General features: G+C 34.8%; 1 protein-coding gene across 2 annotated transcripts in view; it reads right to left on the reverse strand.

The window, feature by feature from the left end:
* Positions 1-19,113, reverse strand: part of MMP16 (matrix metallopeptidase 16) — a 304,449-nt gene that overhangs the window by 129,501 nt on the left and 155,835 nt on the right. For both annotated transcript variants that reach the window (XM_038579701.1, XM_038579700.1), the window contains exon 4: positions 8,917-9,221. In XM_038579701.1, coding sequence (XP_038435629.1) covers positions 8,917-9,221 — 305 coding nt within the window. The remainder of the gene's footprint in view (positions 1-8,916; positions 9,222-19,113) is intronic.

The raw sequence follows: 19,113 nt of genomic DNA on the forward strand, positions 1-19,113 counted from the left end.
GTGGGAGCAAATTTAAAATTAAATGTATTCAAGGCATAGTTTGAGATTCTGATCAGAATTAAAAAAAAAAAACAACTGTAAATAATGACTTTAATGAATTTGAACTAGAATTGCCACAAAGAAGTAACCAAAGGCTCTTGCTCTTGGATTGGATGGAATCACCAGAATTTTTACATTTGGAAAAGCCAAAGTTTGCAGTTAAAAATTAAATTGTTCCTTACATATAATTGTTCCTTACATAAAATTACACGTTCTCATTTTAATAAAATCTACCTTTGCCTGTAATGTGTTTTCAAACACTATCCCATTTTTATTTTCTTTTACTTTTTTGTACTATCCCATTTTTAATATTCTGTAATTCTCTAATACATATTTTGACTTAAATGATATAGTTATAGGAGATAATACCGAAAAGAGGCTGCACAATTGCAATAGAGAAATTAATCCTGAACAGATGCATACTCAGCTCTTCCTATCTCCCTCCTTCTGAGATACTTTATATTCTGCAACCTGAATAAAATTTCCTAAATCATGGGTATGATCATTTTATACCCTGGTTCAAAAGAGTTTAGTGAATTATTATGGGCCATAAGAGAAATCAATCTCATTAACATGTCACTAAATAATTTCAACAAATTAGATAAACACCAACCTTCCTCATTTTAGCTCTTACTACTATTTCTGCATTTATCCTGTCATCTAGACCAGTGGTTCTCGGGCAAGGGTGATTTTGCCCCAAGTGGTCAGTTGACAAAGATGAGACATTTTTGGTTGGAAGAAATATTTGGTTGATTACAGTTGGGGTTTCTACTGGCTTTTATGGACAGAGGCCAGAGATGATGCCATTGATGTACACAGAACTCCCACAATTTTTGAAATCTGTCTACCTCAAATGAGATAAATAGTGCCATGCTTGATAGAATCTTTTTGTTTACTTGTAGGATAGATTTATTTATGGATCTGATTTTGTAAATTTTGCAATGAATGCAATGACCTTGAATTGCATTTATTATTATCTCTCTTATTTTAGAACAAGACATTTTGCTATTATGTGTTTACAGGTTGCTTTTGCGTGAATTTCCCACTCTCCCCTCTCTTGGGAGAATCCATAATTCTTAAAGTGGAGCTACCTCCCAGGTCTTCTCTATCTATCCCTGAATTTCACATCCTTTGATCTCATCATGCTCTTCTCAAAATACTTACCAAGATTTCCTTCCACACGACAGACTACATTTTTACAGTATTAATAGGTTTTTCTTTTCCTGTTCCATAGACAGCCTTTAGGGGTATTCAGAGTTGTTTCCAATATTGTTGTTTTGGTTCACTTGATAAAACATTTTCAGGGATAGGCTTTTCTCCTGAGTCTTCAAACAGATCCTCCCTTTCTCTAGTTCTTTAGTATTGTTTTAATGTTTTCATTTTGTTGTTACCAACTAGGTAATCTTTGGCCAGTTACCAAACTTTCTGTGCAATTCTTCTGCAATTGCTAACTTCCTGGAAGCAATTCCACTAACTACTTTATAAGTTTGTGGTGAGGAATAAATGAATTAAGAACATACAATGAATTTAAAATAGTATCTGAGACATGCTAAACGCTCAGTTAAATTTGGCTTTATGACCTTTGGAACGAGACTGATGATAAACCAGCAGAGAGGTGAGGGTTTTCTTGTTTTTGTGTCTTTTTTGAGAGAGAGAGACAGAGACAGAGAGAGAGAGAGAGAGAGAGAGCAGGTGCAGGATGAGGGAGGGGGGAAGGGCAGAGGGAAAGAGAGAATCCCAAGCAAGCTCCACACTGGGCTCAATCTCCCAACCCTGAGATCATGATCTGAGCCAAAATCAAGAGACAGATGCTCAACTGACTGAGCCACCTAGCTGCCCCAAGAAGTTTTTAATTACTTCTTGATTTCTTTATTTTCTTGGGTTCTTGATTTTCCATGATCTTAGGTCAATTTCCATGTCTCAGTACACATGCAACTATTATAGCCAAGAGAGGTGCAACCTTCCTCGAAGCCCATAGTGGTCTTGTTCTCTGATGCATTAAATCAATGACAAACTGCGATTTCCACTGTGGATTGCATCAAGAGCTATTTCTGCTGCTTCCCTGATTTGCAATCAATACACTGGGGAGGAGGTGAGTTATGGCAACATTTGATTTCAAATAAAGAATCACATTATAAATTAAATGTGAGAATAATTAAGTAGAAAGTTTTGTTGTGCTTAAACTGAAAGGAAATTATTAAAGTGGTAATATGCCTACTAGGCCAGGTTTTGTAATGGTATGGCTGTAATTCTGCAAAAAGTAATTGCACAAAACTAAGGTGGAGATTAATTACTTAACTTAATAATTTAGACAATAACAACTATAAAACTATTAATTTTAACAATTGGATTTTCTCAAAAACTCAGACATTAATTTTTTATATTGCTAAACTAATGGCTAAATTTGAAATTTCTACTACATTTTGCCTTGTCGATGACCACCTAAGTTTAAGATAAGTAACCTATATGAAGATGAATTTCAAAGAAAATTCCTACAAATATACTATATAGGGAAAGGAATAACAGAAGCTAAATAATGGTCAATAGGTCAAAACCTGTATTAAGGCAAATTATGGTTAAAAAACCAATTCACAGATGCAGAGTGTATCTCAATGTCAAACTAATATTGTTTTTACTTCCTAACGTATTGGTAGGAAGCAGACACCGACTAGTTGCTCATCAAACCCATCACCTTTCTTCAACCTTTTTTGAGATTAGGTGTGGCCATGGAATTGAATTCTAGTTAGTGGAACTTGTCAGGAATATTATTTGCCACTTGCAGGTCTGGCACATAACACCACTCCGTGAGCAAATCTATCTCAGTTCTCCCAGCCATTGTCTGGACGTTAATGCTCAAGTCAACTCTGGAAATCATGTGTTGCTGATAGCTGACCTCAAGTTTTCTGGGTCTCAGACTGAGTGAGTGGATAGTCCTCTGCCCCCCTACCACATGAGCAAAAAGAAAACTCTAGTGTGTTAAGCCACTGAAATCTCTGGTCTTATTGGTTTCATTTATTAAGACTTCTATATTCTGTATATTTTAGTGTTCATGATCCATCTATTTATTTCATTAAATCTGATAGAAGGAAACGTATTGAGTGTGATGATCCCAATTCATTTGCTTTTCTCTAACGGCACACACAGATCTAATAAATAAGTAGACGCTGCATAGTAATCATGTGAAGCAATGTAATTGAGAGATTTTGAAAAACTCAAGCGTATTAAAGTCACCCGTGTACTGAAATAAAATAAACTCAGTGAAATTAAGTTTATTCCAGGAAAGAAGTCAGAAGGAAAGAAGTCATGTTTTCAAAAACACTCACATATTTCAAAAAATACCTCTATTATAGTTTTGAAAGCCAAGTCAATTTGCGAGAGCGAGCTTCCAAGTTTGGGTAAAACATGGTAAGGTAAGAACTATGTGGAAGGGAGCTAATATTTTTAGATCTTAAAATCTCAATGAGTACTCTGGTTTTAAAGATGGGTTAAGGTCCTTGGCTGCCTAGTTATATCAAGTCATTCCCTTATCTTCAGGAAGTACATGAAAGATTGATCTGGACACTCTGCCTGCAGACTATATAGCACTTCCAGGCCTCTTGGTAAATATCTGTTTGGCATCCAACTTTTCCTGTCCTCAAAGATCAAAGTCAAAATCCTGTAAGCATCAGAAAAATATTAGATAGCAGTTACAGTTGCAGAATGAGCAGAAAAAGCTGGGAGATGGCACACAGCTGGTTAAGGCCTAAGCTTACTTTTTGGCACCAGCACACCTCTAGTGTGCCAACGACAAAATATCTCCTCCAGAAAGTTAACCCTCCCCAGTTGACATAAATCAAGTCCATTGACTCAGGCATCACATCCTGAAGATTTTTTTTTTTTTTTTTTTAATTTTTTTTTTTAATTTTTTATTTATTTATGATAGGCACACAGTGAGAGAGAGAGAGGCAGAGACACAGGCAGAGGGAGAAGCAGGCTCCATGCACCGGGAGCCCGACGTGGGATTCGATCCCGGGTCTCCAGGATCGCGCCCTGGGCCAAAGGCAGGCGCCAAACCGCTGCGCCACCCAGGGATCCCCATCCTGAAGATTTTTAACTGAAACTAGGCTTATTTGAAGAATGAGTTGGCTTATATGCAGAATCTGACTGCTTCACATTTAATGGTCATGTTAGCCAGGATTCTCCAGAGAAACAGAACCAACAGGATATATACAGATATAGAAGAAGAGATTTGTTATACGAATTAGCTCAAAAGGTTATGGAGGCTGAGAAGTCTCAGGATCTGACATCTGCAAGATGGAGAACCTGGAAAGCCAATGGTATAATCCAGTCAGAAACTGAAAACCCAAGAGCCGCGAGTTCTGGTGTCTAAGGGCAGGAAAAGGTGTATACCTTAGCTCAAGAAGAGACAGAAAATTCCCCCTTCCTCTTTTTTTTTTTTCCTATTTGGGCCCTCAATGGATTGGATGATGCCTGCCCGCAATGGTGAGGGAGGATCTTCCTTACTCAGTCTACTGACTCAAACGCTAATCTCTTCCAGAAACACCCTCATAGGCACATCCAGAAATCCTATTCTATTAGCTATACATGTACCCTTTAGTCCAGTCAAGTAGACATGAACCATCACAGCGATGCAACAGATTTCAGGGTCTGGGCATCTTGCTAAAATTTTTATCATCATTTCTCTCTCCGTGGTTTTTAGACAGATGGCCACAACAGCCCTGTGCACCTCCTGACCATCTTCTCACTTCAGGCACTGACTTTTCTGATAATAAACACAGACAATGCAATGCATTTTTCTTGTTAACAGAATCGCAACTACACGGTCCAGTAAGACTCGCCTCTAGATATTTCTCTGTTGTAGTTTTAGATAATATTTTAGTAGGTACCCCTTTTTGCTTAGAGACGATCAGTTTGAAATTCTATTACTACGGTACATACCTGTGTAATTAGGAAGAAACTTTGTGGTAAGTTTGTGCTTGCATTGATAGTGCCATTTAAACTTTATAGACTGTCGCCAAGGAAACAATACAGTAACGATGCTCAAAATGAATCTTAACATTTTGCTAGAGTAAAATTTTCCAACTCACATTCAGGCATGTACACTTTTCAAAGACCACATACTACAGTAACATTTTCTATTTAGAATTATTATGGACATGCTTTGCTTATCCACTCCATGTGGTGGGGGGACACCTCTTGGAGAAAGTAGCATTATTTTTACTAGGTAGGGGAGTGTGTGTGTGTGTGTGTGTTGTGTGTGTGTGTGTGTGTGTGTGTGTGTGGTGTATTTATTTATTTATTTTAATGTAATTATTGTGTAATTTACTTAATGGGTTTTCGCTTGAGTTTTTGAAAGGTATCATGACTAAAAGCAAATTGATAGGAAAGTGGATAACAATGAATTAAAGGTTACTGGCAACCTAAGACACTGTTTATCTCTTTTGAGGTAGATAGAATTCAAATTGCCTTCATTAGCTGAGCAATATGCTGTGGAAAATGAGCTGGGTACTTATCAAGAGGCTCTTTCATTTGCATTTTTGCTAAATTATCAAGCTGCTCTGTTTTCTAGGTGCTTAAGAGCTGTGACTAGGGAAGAAAGAGCATTTTTCAGTTAAGTAAGCTTGGGGCATTTCAGGACTGGAGCAAAGAAAAGAAAAAGTTTATCAAGGAAGGTGTCAGGATTGTCCCTTGTATATATATATATATGTAATACAAAAAGATTACCTTACAGACAGTCAGAAACTAGGATGTACAAATGCATTCATTCTCCCCCACATTCTCCAGGACCACAGCAAAGCCAGAGGCTGTTCTTTTGATAAATGATCAATACTTCAGCATGACACCACCCTAGCTGCCCTGCTGTTGCTAGTTAAAAGTCTGAATTTCAATTAAGCAGTAAATCTCTGTGGTATTACATCTTGAACAGACAGTTAACTTCTCTCTAATCCCCTACAATTCTGAAACCTATTATTTTGTAGTCATTTTCTTTAAGCTCACTCGAAAGTAAAAGATATGTTTATAAGATCAGTAAAGAAATATTTTCTTACAAATGAAATACTAGATATTAAACAATTTGTTTTGTTTAATAGTATGCCCATGTACAAACATTATACTTCTACAGTGTAAAGTAGGAGGTAATCAAATGTATTAATACATAATCTGAGTCAAAAGCCCATTGACATGATTGCATATCTTTAGTTCATATGTTCTATTTCAATTCTATTCCACATACATATTCCTGGAAAACCTCTTAAGTCCTGCAAACACACGAGCGTTCATAACACCAATCACATTTAAACATTCTCATTTCCTATGTCATCTCAAATGTTCCTAAATATTTTTTCTTAAAGTTTTTTATATTCAGAAAGTACTTGCTGATGACTAAAAAATGCAACTAATAGAAAATACATCTAAAAAAATCTGTGCAGCTTTCTTAAGGATTTCAATATTTTGAAAGATAATATAGGCCATTTGATAGGCACCATCACCCAAATTAACACGACTTCAAAGCTACAGATTTAAAGTAGCCTTAACAATCAGATCTATTATTAGAATAAAATATGATTTGGAATTATAATTACTGGAATAAACTATAATTTTCTCTGTTTAGAATTTTAGAAGTCTTTTCACAGAAGCAAATGCAGTGTTGCCTCCATCAGCAAAATTCTACCATTATAAGTGCTCTTCTCCTCAATCACTTAGAATGCAAACATTTATATTAACAATTGACTTAAAGATGTCTGAACTACTTCATCAGAATGCCTAAGTAATTTTGATAAAAATAAGATGAGGGTGGGGCGCCTGGGTGGCTCAGTCAGGTAAGCATCTGCCTTTGGCTCAAGTCATGCTCTCAGGACCCTGGGATCGAGCCCTGCATCAGGCTCCCTGTTTAGCAAGGAGTCTGCTTCTCCTTTTCTCTCTGCTCCTCTCTCCTGCTTGTGCTCTTTCTCTCAAATAAACAAGTAAAATTTATTAAAAAAATAAAATAGGGGCGCTTAGATGGCTGTGTCAGTTGAGCATCTGACTCTTGACCTCAGCTCTTTATCTCAGGGTCATGAATTCAAGCACCATGCTAGGTGTGGAGCCCACTTAATAATAATTTTTTTTAATAAGATAAACACATTTAATTTTAAATAATTTATGTATCAAACCTGTGTGGGCCTATCAGATGGCAGATATTTTATTATTGGATGCTAAGGCATAGAATAGGTTAAACATGTCTAAATAGTAAGTACCTCTACTTGCAATGTTCCAGCCTTGCAATACAACATATATAGAGAAAATAAGTATACAGCATGGTAGAGGCTTCTTGAGCTAATGATCAGTTGGCCAGGAATTGAACTTCAGAGTTTTTGGTTTTCATTCCACTACTATATAGTGAAATCTCCCAACATACTTGCCATTTGTCTCCAAATTAGCTCTTAAAAAATGAAGTCATAATTTAATAGTCAATATATCTATTAATAACAATGCAAAAGGCCATTTTATTTAATACTAGATATTTTATCTTCTTTTGAAAAACAGGAACAGTTACTTATTATATTTTCCTTTTTTGAAAATTGGTGTTCTTTTAAGTTTAACTCAGTTTATTTCATTCTAACCATAATATGTTTGAACTCTATGCATTCTCACAATGCAAGGCTATTATACTTATCCAGCCAACTAAACTTTCTGATGAACTAACAAAGCTTAATTTGATGGCTGGATTTAACTCATCAAGGAGGAATTGAGAGTTTTATTAGCTGATCAGCTGTCATTAAAACAATACATGCTGTATTTTCAACATTCTACTACGATGAGGAAGAAAAATATTTAAGTCTTGGGATCCCTGGGTGGCGCAGTGGTTTAGCGCCTGCCTTTGGCCCAGGGCGCGATCCCGGAGACCCGGGATCGAATCCCACGTCGCGTTCCCGGTGCATGGATCCTGCTTCTCCCTCTATGTCTCTGTCTCTCTCTCTCTGTCTCTCTCTGTGTGACTATCATAAATAAATAAAAATTTAAAAAAAATTAAGTCTTGATTACAAGAATTGCAAGAGGTGGCTGCTTAGAAATCTTCTAACTCTAGGATCCTATAATTATGTGAAATTTTTTTAAACATAAAACTGAAGTATGGATTGTTGTCTAGGAAGTAACACATGTTTCTTATATGAGGTAACTATTCTTTTAGTTATCAAGTTGTTTAAATTTATTTTTGCATATCAGAATAATTATACGGCTTAGAAACCTGATAGATTTGTCTGAATAGATTTGCAAAAAGTGTTGTTTTTTTTTTTTTTTTTTTAGTGTATGTGCTGCTGAAGTGAATACAAGAAGTGTTTTCTGATAAAAATAAAGATAATATAAAAATAATAAATTATGTAGTCATATCATATTGGGAGACTAAGAAAATGGAAATAAGGATGAAAGAAAAGGAGCAATATTTTACAAACTAGAAAGGTGACAATAGAAAAGAAAAGAACAGGAAAAGTCGGCAGAAGCTATACCACAAATGTCAATCAGGTTAAGTCTCAAGTAGAAACACTGCAATATAGTTTAGAAAAAAACAGCAGAGTCTCCTTGAGCATGTTCCATGACTTAAAGTACGATGAAGTCTTTTATGTGACATTTTATAAAAAACAAAATTCACTTTATGTGCAGAACACAAAATAAAGTTCTAATCTCTAAGCAACAGACCATATGAAAACTGAGTATTGTCTACTGACCCATACAAATTCCTATTCTAAAATGTTATCAAAAAGCCTCCCAGGTGCTTTCTCGTTTTAAAAACAAACTTAGAATCAACACTTTAGACGCCAGCAAATCAGTAAATCATCTGAGCATTCCAAAAGTAAAAATAAAAACAGAACTAACTGCAACGAAAAAAGGCTATGCACTTACCATCGTGATTAGGATTGCCTAGTGTCCATGGCTCATCGGAGTCAAAATGAGTATCTCCCCCAATTCCTGGTCCAGGGAAGTAGGCATGTGCCAAAAACCCTCCCTCTCCGTCGAAGGGAGAACTGTCTCCATGAAAACCAGACGCGAAGATGATGGTTATATCCACGTCACGTTTGCCATTTTCCAATTCGCTGTAAGGAACTTCTTCAAATGTCAGAGGAGTCACATTCTGCCACACATCGAAGGCACGGCGAATAGCTTTGCGGGTTTCAGGGTCTCCTACCTTGGGAGTTACGTTCTTTATACTGAAATTCAGAGAAGAGCATAATCAGTATGGCTTCCTCATAGACTCTCTGACTTATGACAGGTTGGCTTATTACAGATTTCGATCTATCCAGGTGAGTAAAATACTGGAAAAACAGCCTTCCATTAAATAGGAAGGAAATTAATCAATGCCTCACGTCGTTATATCTAGGTTTCACTACACTGGGGCCATTTAATTCTCAAAGGTATAGTACTCCTCTATCAAGGCTACAAATGAGAAGTTCTCTGCAGAATGGGTTAACAGGGGTGTGTGATTGGATCAATCAGTCACTTTGCCTCCTGAACAACCACAGAAAGGCAGCTCTGCCAAGTGATCAAACAGGTGCAACAGTCTGGAGCTGAAATTAAAAATCCAATTTCCTCCTTGTTATCTTTACTTTTAGGGGCACACCATTGTGTGCGCTCATGTTACTTCCAAGTAATGTCCTCATGTTGTTCTTTATCTACAAACACCAATTCAGCAAACACAAAGTTTTTAAGGAAAACGTTAACTAATTAGTTTCTTATGTTCTATTGTTTTCTTATGATATGCTTAAATCTTTCTAGTTACAAAAAGCAATGTGAATGAATGATTTTTAATAGAAAAATTTAACAATTATAGGAATTTAAAGATGTAACTTGAACATTATTTAGTTAATTTTTCTTTCTTTTTTTTATTTTTTAGTTAATTTTTCTTCAGGCTAATATCAAGTGGATACTTCAGCCAACAATCTTACGTCCATAAATCCATATATTCACACTAAAAAAAAAAACCTTAATACATGAAAAAGAGTATAACATTCAGGTGAATAGTTATTACAATGCAGTAAAAAAGAGAACTGGAAGCTAAACAATTTGCAATGATGGAGTAGTACTTAAATTATGGTGTCTCTATTACTTATAAAAGGGACTCAAAATTATTTTTTAGCATTTAAGGCTATTTAGCAAAATAGAAAAAATTTAAGATATACTTTCCAATGGAAAAATAAAATACAAATTATATTTTTAGTTCATTTGTAGCTATATCTCAATAATCACAAATTTTAGGCAGCTATCATACGGAAATAATAATAACGGTATTAACTGAGCATTTAGTATGAGCCAGGCAAGCATTTCGCCTTCTCCCTCTGCTCCTCCCCTCTTTCTCAAAAAAAGAAAAAAATGTGGATTATGATTTGGATCTGTAAACATATCACTGTGTTTTTCAAAGCTATGCCCTGATTAACTTCCAAAATATACTTAACCACAATATTTGTGATGTCATTAACAGATATAAGACACATAAGGGGCGCCTGGGTGATGCAGTCAGATAAGCTCCTTTCTGCTCAGGTTATGGTCTCAGGGTCACGAGAGTGAGCTCCACCTCAGGCTCCTCACTCAGCCCCAAGTCTGCTTAAGATTTTCTCTTCCTTTCCTTCAGCCCCTCATGCTGTGTGCTCGCTCTCTTTCTCTCAAATAAGTAAATAAATCTTTAAAAGATACATGAGTGCACTTCAAAGTTAGAGTTCTGAATGAAGTACAAAGAAACCAATTTAGGAATTTTTATGCCAGTAAGATGTATTTTGTATTTACTAATAATTGAAATAATAAAGGAACAAAGGTATGTGAGATGAAGAATAATAGGACTGTTAGTCTTAGTAGTTCTAATACATGATGTACAAAATTAACATATATTTGCAAAACAAAAAAGTGCTATAAGATGAATAACATGCTTCAAACACTTAATAGAGCTAATTATTTTAAAATGTTTTTGCTTTGCTTTTCTATAAACATAGTTATAGTGAACATACTTTTCATTCTACTAAGACAACTGATTTCATTTTTTTGAAGGCTTTATCAGGTTTTTTTCATTATGCCATTTCCCAGATTCTTTTAAACTTCTATGCTGCTAGATTTTGGAACTTTTACCTAAAAAAATTAATAAATGTTATTGTTAATTAGTTAATGATCATGCCTTATACAATCATACATAATAAAACTGATTAAGTGGAAATTTTTCGAACTCTTTATTCATCAGAACAGTTGGTAGTGAGGGAAAAATATGTCAACTGACTTACCAGGTAACTGTGTAAAGTCAGGATTCCATAGCTTTAACTGCACTGAATCCATATCAATCATTTAATAACTATTCTACATACTAATCATGGAGTATTTTCCCTTTAACTTTTTCATACAGTAATAGATCTTTTCCAAAATTAGAGCATTATTTCACCTCAATATGAAAGTAAGAAAAAAACCTAAATATTTTGGTATTTGTATTGTGTATTGAAAGTTAAAAGAAGCTGGTATTCCGGCTTATAATTCTCAATAAAAACATATAGGTCTCACAACGGTAAGTGAGATGTTAAGTTTACTACACTACTTCTAGGATAATTTTTAAAAGTGTGAGAATTTGACATTCAGAGAAATGGTAAATTCTGAGGGAATGAGACCTTTACTAACAAAACTCTACTGAAATATATATGCATTTTCTTTATAGATGACACTGTTGGAATTATTTTGCTTCATTAGTTCTGTAAAGTAGATGAATGTAAAATGTGAAAATATCAAACATTTGTTCATTTGAACAGATGTTATAGGAAATGTGAAACAAGGTTACTGCAATAGGTTTTGTCCTTTTGAATGAAGCAAACTCTAATTAGTTCCTCAAGTGACGTAGTAAATATTACTTGGTGCCCAATATTACTGTGTAAAGTCAGAATTCTCTAGTTTTAACATCACTGGATCCATACTAATTTATTTAATAACTCTATATATTAATAATGATTTGCCCTTTAGATTTTGACAGAGCGATTAATCTTTTTCAAAGTTAGGGTAATGTTTTATCTCTAATTTCAAAAGAAGTAAAAAATCTGATTACTTCAGCATCTAGTTATGATTCAGAAGTTGTATAAATACTTGTGTCAAAATTAGTTTGGTACGGTCAAGGATAAATACCCATTAGTCAATTCAACTGACAAAAATTAGTTGTCCACAAAAGTATACTAACTAAATGAAACTTATTGTAACTGGGAAAGTAGACAATTGCTGAAAGTTTGAATAAAAATAAAAAACTACATATTGTCAGAACCATATCCAGAATATTATAATATCCTATCAAGAGAGAATTAAATAGACCTTTTGTTATAAAGATTTTATTTATTTATTCATGAGAGACACAGAGAGAGAGGCAGAGACATAGGCAGAGGGAGAAGCAGGCTCTCTGTGGGGAGCCTGATGTGGGACTCGATCTCAAGGACCCTAGGACCACAACCTGAGCCAAAGGCGACGCTCAACCACTCAGCCACCCACATGACCCTAAATAGACTTATTTATTTTCATTCATATTATGTTTGTATAGTTGATGTGGCTTCACTTTTTCCTTTTTAAGTATAAGAAATGGTCAGAGAATAGAAATTGAATATGGAATCTCTCCTTCTAGAAATGCTTACATTAAATATTTCGTGATTTTGCAAGATGCTAGTTTTCCAGGTCAGGAAAACTAAAGTATGCATTTTGGGGGTTTTAATTTAAATAGTGTCTGTTTCACTGCCTGTTGTGAAGCCTTTATGAAGTCATTCGGATCATCAGATTCAATGACCTCACTGATTTTAGAGTATAAGAAAAGTTTCTGGGGAGGAACTGATTATTCCTCAGCAACCTCTAGGTTTCTTTTCTCTGCATATATTATTAAAGTAAAATAATAACTTGTTGTGTGTAACCTTAGGAGTCACACAAACATTCATTTAAAATCAAAGTTAGCTAAAGGAGAATTTACTAGGAAAATCAATACTAATTCATATAATATAATATAACATACTATTATCACATTAGTTAATATATTGTGAATACATAGTAATATAACCAAATTAAAAAAAAACAGATGCATCTGGCAATTTAAGTACATATTCCATGAGACACTTACTACATAAAATATTATTTTGGAATTTAGATTTTATAAGGAAAAAGAATTTAGGCTAAGCTTATTTTATACAATATTTAATAGGAAATAAAGATATTTTGATAAAAAATGAGCTTCCTCATTACTTACATTCTTATTATTGTTTTGAATAAAGCTTGACCAAAGCCTACAAAGAATTCATTAATTTAGTCAACAGCTATTTACTTAGGGCATAATACACAGCAGCACTCTATTAGGTCCTAAGGGGCATAAAATGGATATGGTCTCTGAGATGTAATGAAGTTCCTGTAAGGTCCTGAAGTTACATGCAATATGTTATTTTGCAATTATTCACTTAAACACATCTGTCCCCACAATTTGACTGTACTTTCTCTGAGAGTGGAGGCCTTGCTTAACTCATCTATTGCCAGTGCTGTCACATAATGTTGTTCAATAACCATTCATTGAATGAACAACATCTAATAACCCAAGAAGCAAAATTTGCCAAAAGAAAAATCGGTCATAAAGATTCAATTAAGAGATGAATGGCCACCAGTACTTATGCTATAATTATTACCAGGTTGTAAATTATGTATCAGCCAAAGTTATATATATATATCCCTAACAGTACTTAAATGATTCTTCTGGTACAACCTCAGAAGTTCCCATTTCTAGGCATCAAGCCCTGAGGTCATTGGAGTAGAAGGCCTGGGAGCTTAGACATTCCCTTTAAAGGGAGTGATTACAGAAGGCTCCTTCCAATTCCATACTTTAAGGATAGGAAGAGATTTTAAAATTATATAATCTAACTTTCCAACCATTCCACAAATGGTCTCTAATTTCCCTGACAAGTGAATAAATTGTTTGGTTTATATGGTTCCAACAAAGAAGACTTGTAGGATGAATGATTTAATTTTCCAATAGTTCAAAATATTAGGTTATTCTGAAAGCCTTTAAGTATTTGGGAATAACTGGAAATTTCTCCCTTAAATATTTTTTCCATCATGTTGAGAATCCTTGGCTCTAATATTGAGCCCTTTCTCCTGCAGACTATTTTCAAGATCTCGTAGCATTTTGATCTCTTTTTTAGAGGTGCATTTTAATTTGCCAAGAAGCAGCTGGAAATGTAGTGGACCAAAGAGAAAAGGATACATCAGGTAAAGCTTGGCCAACAAAGCAAAGAGAAAAATTGGCAACATCACTGCTTTGGACATTTTGCTTTCTATCAATCTAATCTGTTCATTGTAGTTCTTTCTGAGCCACACTATACTGTTGGCTCATAATGAGCTTGCCTTCAAATAAAACCTAGATTCGACTACCCCCACTCCAACTCCTGGCTTCATTCTGCAATGGCACATTTCTGATATCCTTTTAAAGAGTAATTTTTTTTTAGCCAAAAGGTAATATTTTGTATTTATTTTTCTAAATATAGTAATAGAAGCAGTAGCAAATGCTTATACAGTACTTATTTTACACAGGACAAGTTCTTAACACCTTACATACGTTAACTTTAAAATTTAATATCCTTAGCTCTCACTCTCATCTTTCTCTAATTCCATTAGAATATGCTCAACAATTTCTGTTAATTGGTAAACCGAAACAAGATGATGGTTGGCATTTACTGTGCACTATGTTTTAAGCACTGTGTTGAGGTATTTTTTTGTTTGTGTTTGAGAGTTCCCCCAACAATGATTTGACTTAATTATCTCCTAAGCTTTATGAGGTAGGTAGTGTTACAATACTCCCTTTACACACAGGGAATACGAGACTTAGAAGATTCAGTAACTCAATCCTGGTCTTACAAGTAGCAAGTATCAGAGCCAGGATTCAAATCCAAATCTTTCTTACTCTAAAATAGGACTCTTAACCACATGATGCACCTATCAATAACCTGGAAGTTTACAGGACATCTAATTATTTGAGTATTCAAAACTGGCCAAGACAATTGTCAGTATAGGGACACAACTTCAATGGAATTATGATTAGTTCTGAACATAATGGCTCTTAACAGTTTCTTTCTTTCTTAAGTGAATGGTGTAGTTAGTACCTAAGTATGCAGAGATAATAAACATGGTACACTGTTAAGTCTGGAAATCAGGCCAGAAAAAAAAGACACTATCTGAAATGAAAACAATAAATATCAACATGCAGAGTTGTATATTTTGCAGTTCTAAAATTGATTATACACATTAATCTAATCAATAGTTACTAACTTTTTTTTCATATGTTATGGGGTAAGAATCTAATTTCATTGTTTTCTGTATGGATACCCAACTATTACAGAAGAACTTAGTAAGTGGAACAGCCCATCCTTTCCCCAATGATCTACAAGGTCTTCTCTATAAATAAACTGAAGTCCCACCCCCTAGTATAACTACATTTGGAAGTAGAGCTTAAGGAAATAATTTAGGTTAAATGAAGTCACAAGGATGGGGTCCTAATTTGGTATGACTGGCATTCTTATAAGAAAAAAAAAACAAACCAGAAATCTTTCTCTCTACATACGCAGAGAGGAAAGGTAAGAGGAGAACACAATGAAAAGGTGGCCATCTGTAAGCCAGAAAGAGAAACCTCACCAAAAACCAATCTTGACAGCATGTTAATCTTGGACTTCCAGCCTTTGGAACTGAGAAAATTAAACTCCTATTGTTTAAGTTACCCAGGCTATGCTAGTTTGAGATGGTAGCCTTAGCAGATGGATACAGAATTTAACGGACCAACTCTTTAGAAAAACTCAATCTATAAAAAATTTACACAAAGAGAAATAAACAATCTGAACTGGACTACATCTATTAACTAGATTTAATTAACAATTGATAACCACCAAAAGAAAAAAAAAAGAAAGAAAGAAGAAAGAAAGAAAGAAAGAAAGAAAGAAAGAAAGAAAGAAAGAAAGAAAAAAGAAAGAAAAGAAAAGAAAGAAAAGAAAAGAAAGAAAGAAAAAAGAAAAAACTGTACCAAATAGTTGCATTGGGTCTACTAACATTTCATTTAGAATTCACACCAATTTTCTACAATCTCTTCCAGAAAACTGATGTAAAGGGAACACTTTCTAACCCATTCCACGAGGCTAGCACTACTCTACTACCAAACCCAAATAAAGACTTTAAGAGAAAGAGAAACTATATATCATAATCCCTCATAAACATACATGTAAAAATCCTCAACAAAAAATTAGCAAATCAAATACAACAATGTATAAAAAAATTATTTACATAACAAAGTAGAGTTTGCCCTATGTATAAGAGACTGGTTCAACTGAAAATCAACTAATGTAATCCTGTAATGGATTTTAGCCTTTAGCCTTTTAAAGTAATTTAAATTACTTTTAAAATAATTTAAAAGGCTAAAGAAGAAAAATCATATGATCATATAAATAGATGTAGAAAAAGCACAGAAAAAAGCATTTCATAAAATCCAACACTTATGCATGATAAAAACTTGCAGCAAACTAGGAAGAGGCTAAACTTCTCAATTTGATAAACATCTAGAAAGAAGCCTACAGCTTACATCATACTTAATGGTGATAAACTAGATGCTTTTCTCTTAAACACTGGGAAAATGGCAATAATGTTTGCCTTCAGCACTCCTATTCGACGTTTTACTGACAGCTCTGCCTTATGCAATAAGACAAGAAAATAAAAGATACACAGATTGGGAAGGGGGAAACAACAACTCTTTTTTCAGGTAACATGATTCTATGAAGAAAATATCAGAGAATTAACAATATAATCCTGGACTAATGAATGATTATAGCAAAATTACAAGATACAAGGTTAATATACAAAAGTCAATTGTTTTCCCATATACCAGTCACAAACATTTGGAATTAAAAATACAATACTATAAATAGTACCAAAACAAAAAAGAAATATTTAGGAATAAATCCAATAAAATATGTGAGTATGGTCTGAATATTTATATCCCCCTCAAGTTCATATGTTAAAATCCTATCCCCTAAAGATGATGGTAATAGCAGATGGGAGGGAGGTGCTTAGGTCATGAGGGTGGTGCACTCACAAATGGATCAGTATCCCATGGAGATCTGTAGCGTGTTTGCCACATGGAGATACAACACAAAGTCTGTGACCCAGAAGAGCAAACTCACCCAACACTGAAACCTCTCAGACTTCCAGTATCTAGAACTATAAGCAATAAGTTTCTGCTGTTTATAAGCCACTCAATCTATGTATTTTGCGATAGCATCCCAATGGGATTAAGGTTTATGCCAAAGATCTATGAGTAATAGTATAAAACTGTGATTAAAGAAGTCAAAGACCTAAATAACTGGTGATATATTCATGTTCATGAATAGTAAGACTCAATATTGTTAAGATATGAGTTCTTCCCAAATTGATCCGTAGATTGAACGCAATCACAGTCAAAATCTCTGCAAGCTTTTTTGAAGGTATCAACGAAGCAGTTCTGAACTTTATATGGAAGAGTAAGAGATCTCGAAAACACAATACTGAAGGAGAATCAAGGCATAAGATTGGCACTATTTGATATTAAGACTTACTATAAAATTACAGAAATCAAGACAGTGTGATATTAGCTTACAACTAAAAAGAATGGTCAATAAAAATAGAATAAAGAGCACAGAAATTGACCCACACACATCAGTCAACTGATCTTTGGCAAGAGTGATGGCAAAGAAGAAAAAATGGTCTTTTCAACAAAAGTGCTGGAACAACAGTATATCCACATGCCCAAAAAGTGAATCTAGACACTGACCTTACACCTTTCATAAAAACTAACTCAAAACTGATCATAGACCTAACTGTAAATGCAAAATTATCACACCGTTAAAAGATGACATAGAAGAAAAACTAAGTGACTGTGGGTTTGAAAATGATTTCTTTGATACACCACCAAAGCACACTAAAACACTAAAAGAGGAAAGTAATTGATAAGTTGGACTTTATCAAAATAAAAACTCCTGCCCTGCAAAAGACACTGTAAAAAGAATGAGAAAACAGGTTACAGACTAGGAGAACATATTGGAAAAATATATCTGATAAAAGACTTGCATCCAAAATATATCGAAAACTCTTAAAAATTAAAAAAGAACTCCTCAAATGGCAACTCTATTAGAAGTTAGTGAAAAATCTCAACAGGCATCTCACCAAAGAAGATACACAAATGGCAAATACATATGAAGATATGCTCAATCTCATATATCATCAGAGAATTGCAAGTTAAAACAACAATTAGATACCACTACACATCTATTAGAACGGTTACAATGCAGAACACCAACAACATCAAATGCTGGTGAGGCTGCACAGCAACAGGAGCTTTCATTTATTACTGGTGGTAACCTAAAATGGCCCAGCCATTTGAGGGATAGTTTGACAGTTTCTTACAAAGCTAACCGAGGTCTTTTATGTTGCATAAAAACCCAGGAGCATGCTATCTGGGAGGATTAGCATAAGAATATAAAATGACACTGAAAAGTGTCTTCTCAAAATAACTAAAATAAGTCCCAATGGCACAAACCAGCTATATTAGAAAATCTATACCCTGAGTTTAAAATTTTATCTTTAAGCATACAGGAAGGTTATTTATACAAAGAATGAGAACTCTAAATTTCTTTCTTTTATTTGGGTATTCCTGACAGCTTGCCCTTCCCCTGAGGGACCCTGCCCCTTCCCTTGACCCTTGGTCTAACACTTGTGTTCCTCTCCTGTGGGTTTTACTTAGTTCAAAGGTCATTTCTTCAGGAAGCCCTTCCCTGGTCTTTCTTTCTTTCTGGTTTCTGTTTATTTTTATGAGGGAGGGGGGGGGGAGGGGGGAGGGAGGGAGGGAGGGGGAGGGACGAAGGAAGGGGCAGGACGGAAGGCCGGAAGTAAGGAAGGAGGAAGGAGGAAGGAAGGACAGAAGGAAAGGGTGGTGAGTGGGGAGGGGTGGGTCGTCTTTATTGAGTTGTGAGGCTTTCTTTCTTTCTTTCTTTTTCTTTCCCTTCCTTCCTTCCTTCCTTCCTTCCTTCCTTCCTTCCTTCCTTCCTTCCTTCC

Source organism: Canis lupus, chromosome 29 (genome assembly GCF_011100685.1).
Source record: "Canis lupus familiaris isolate Mischka breed German Shepherd chromosome 29, alternate assembly UU_Cfam_GSD_1.0, whole genome shotgun sequence".
Lineage (NCBI taxonomy): Eukaryota > Metazoa > Chordata > Mammalia > Carnivora > Canidae > Canis > Canis lupus.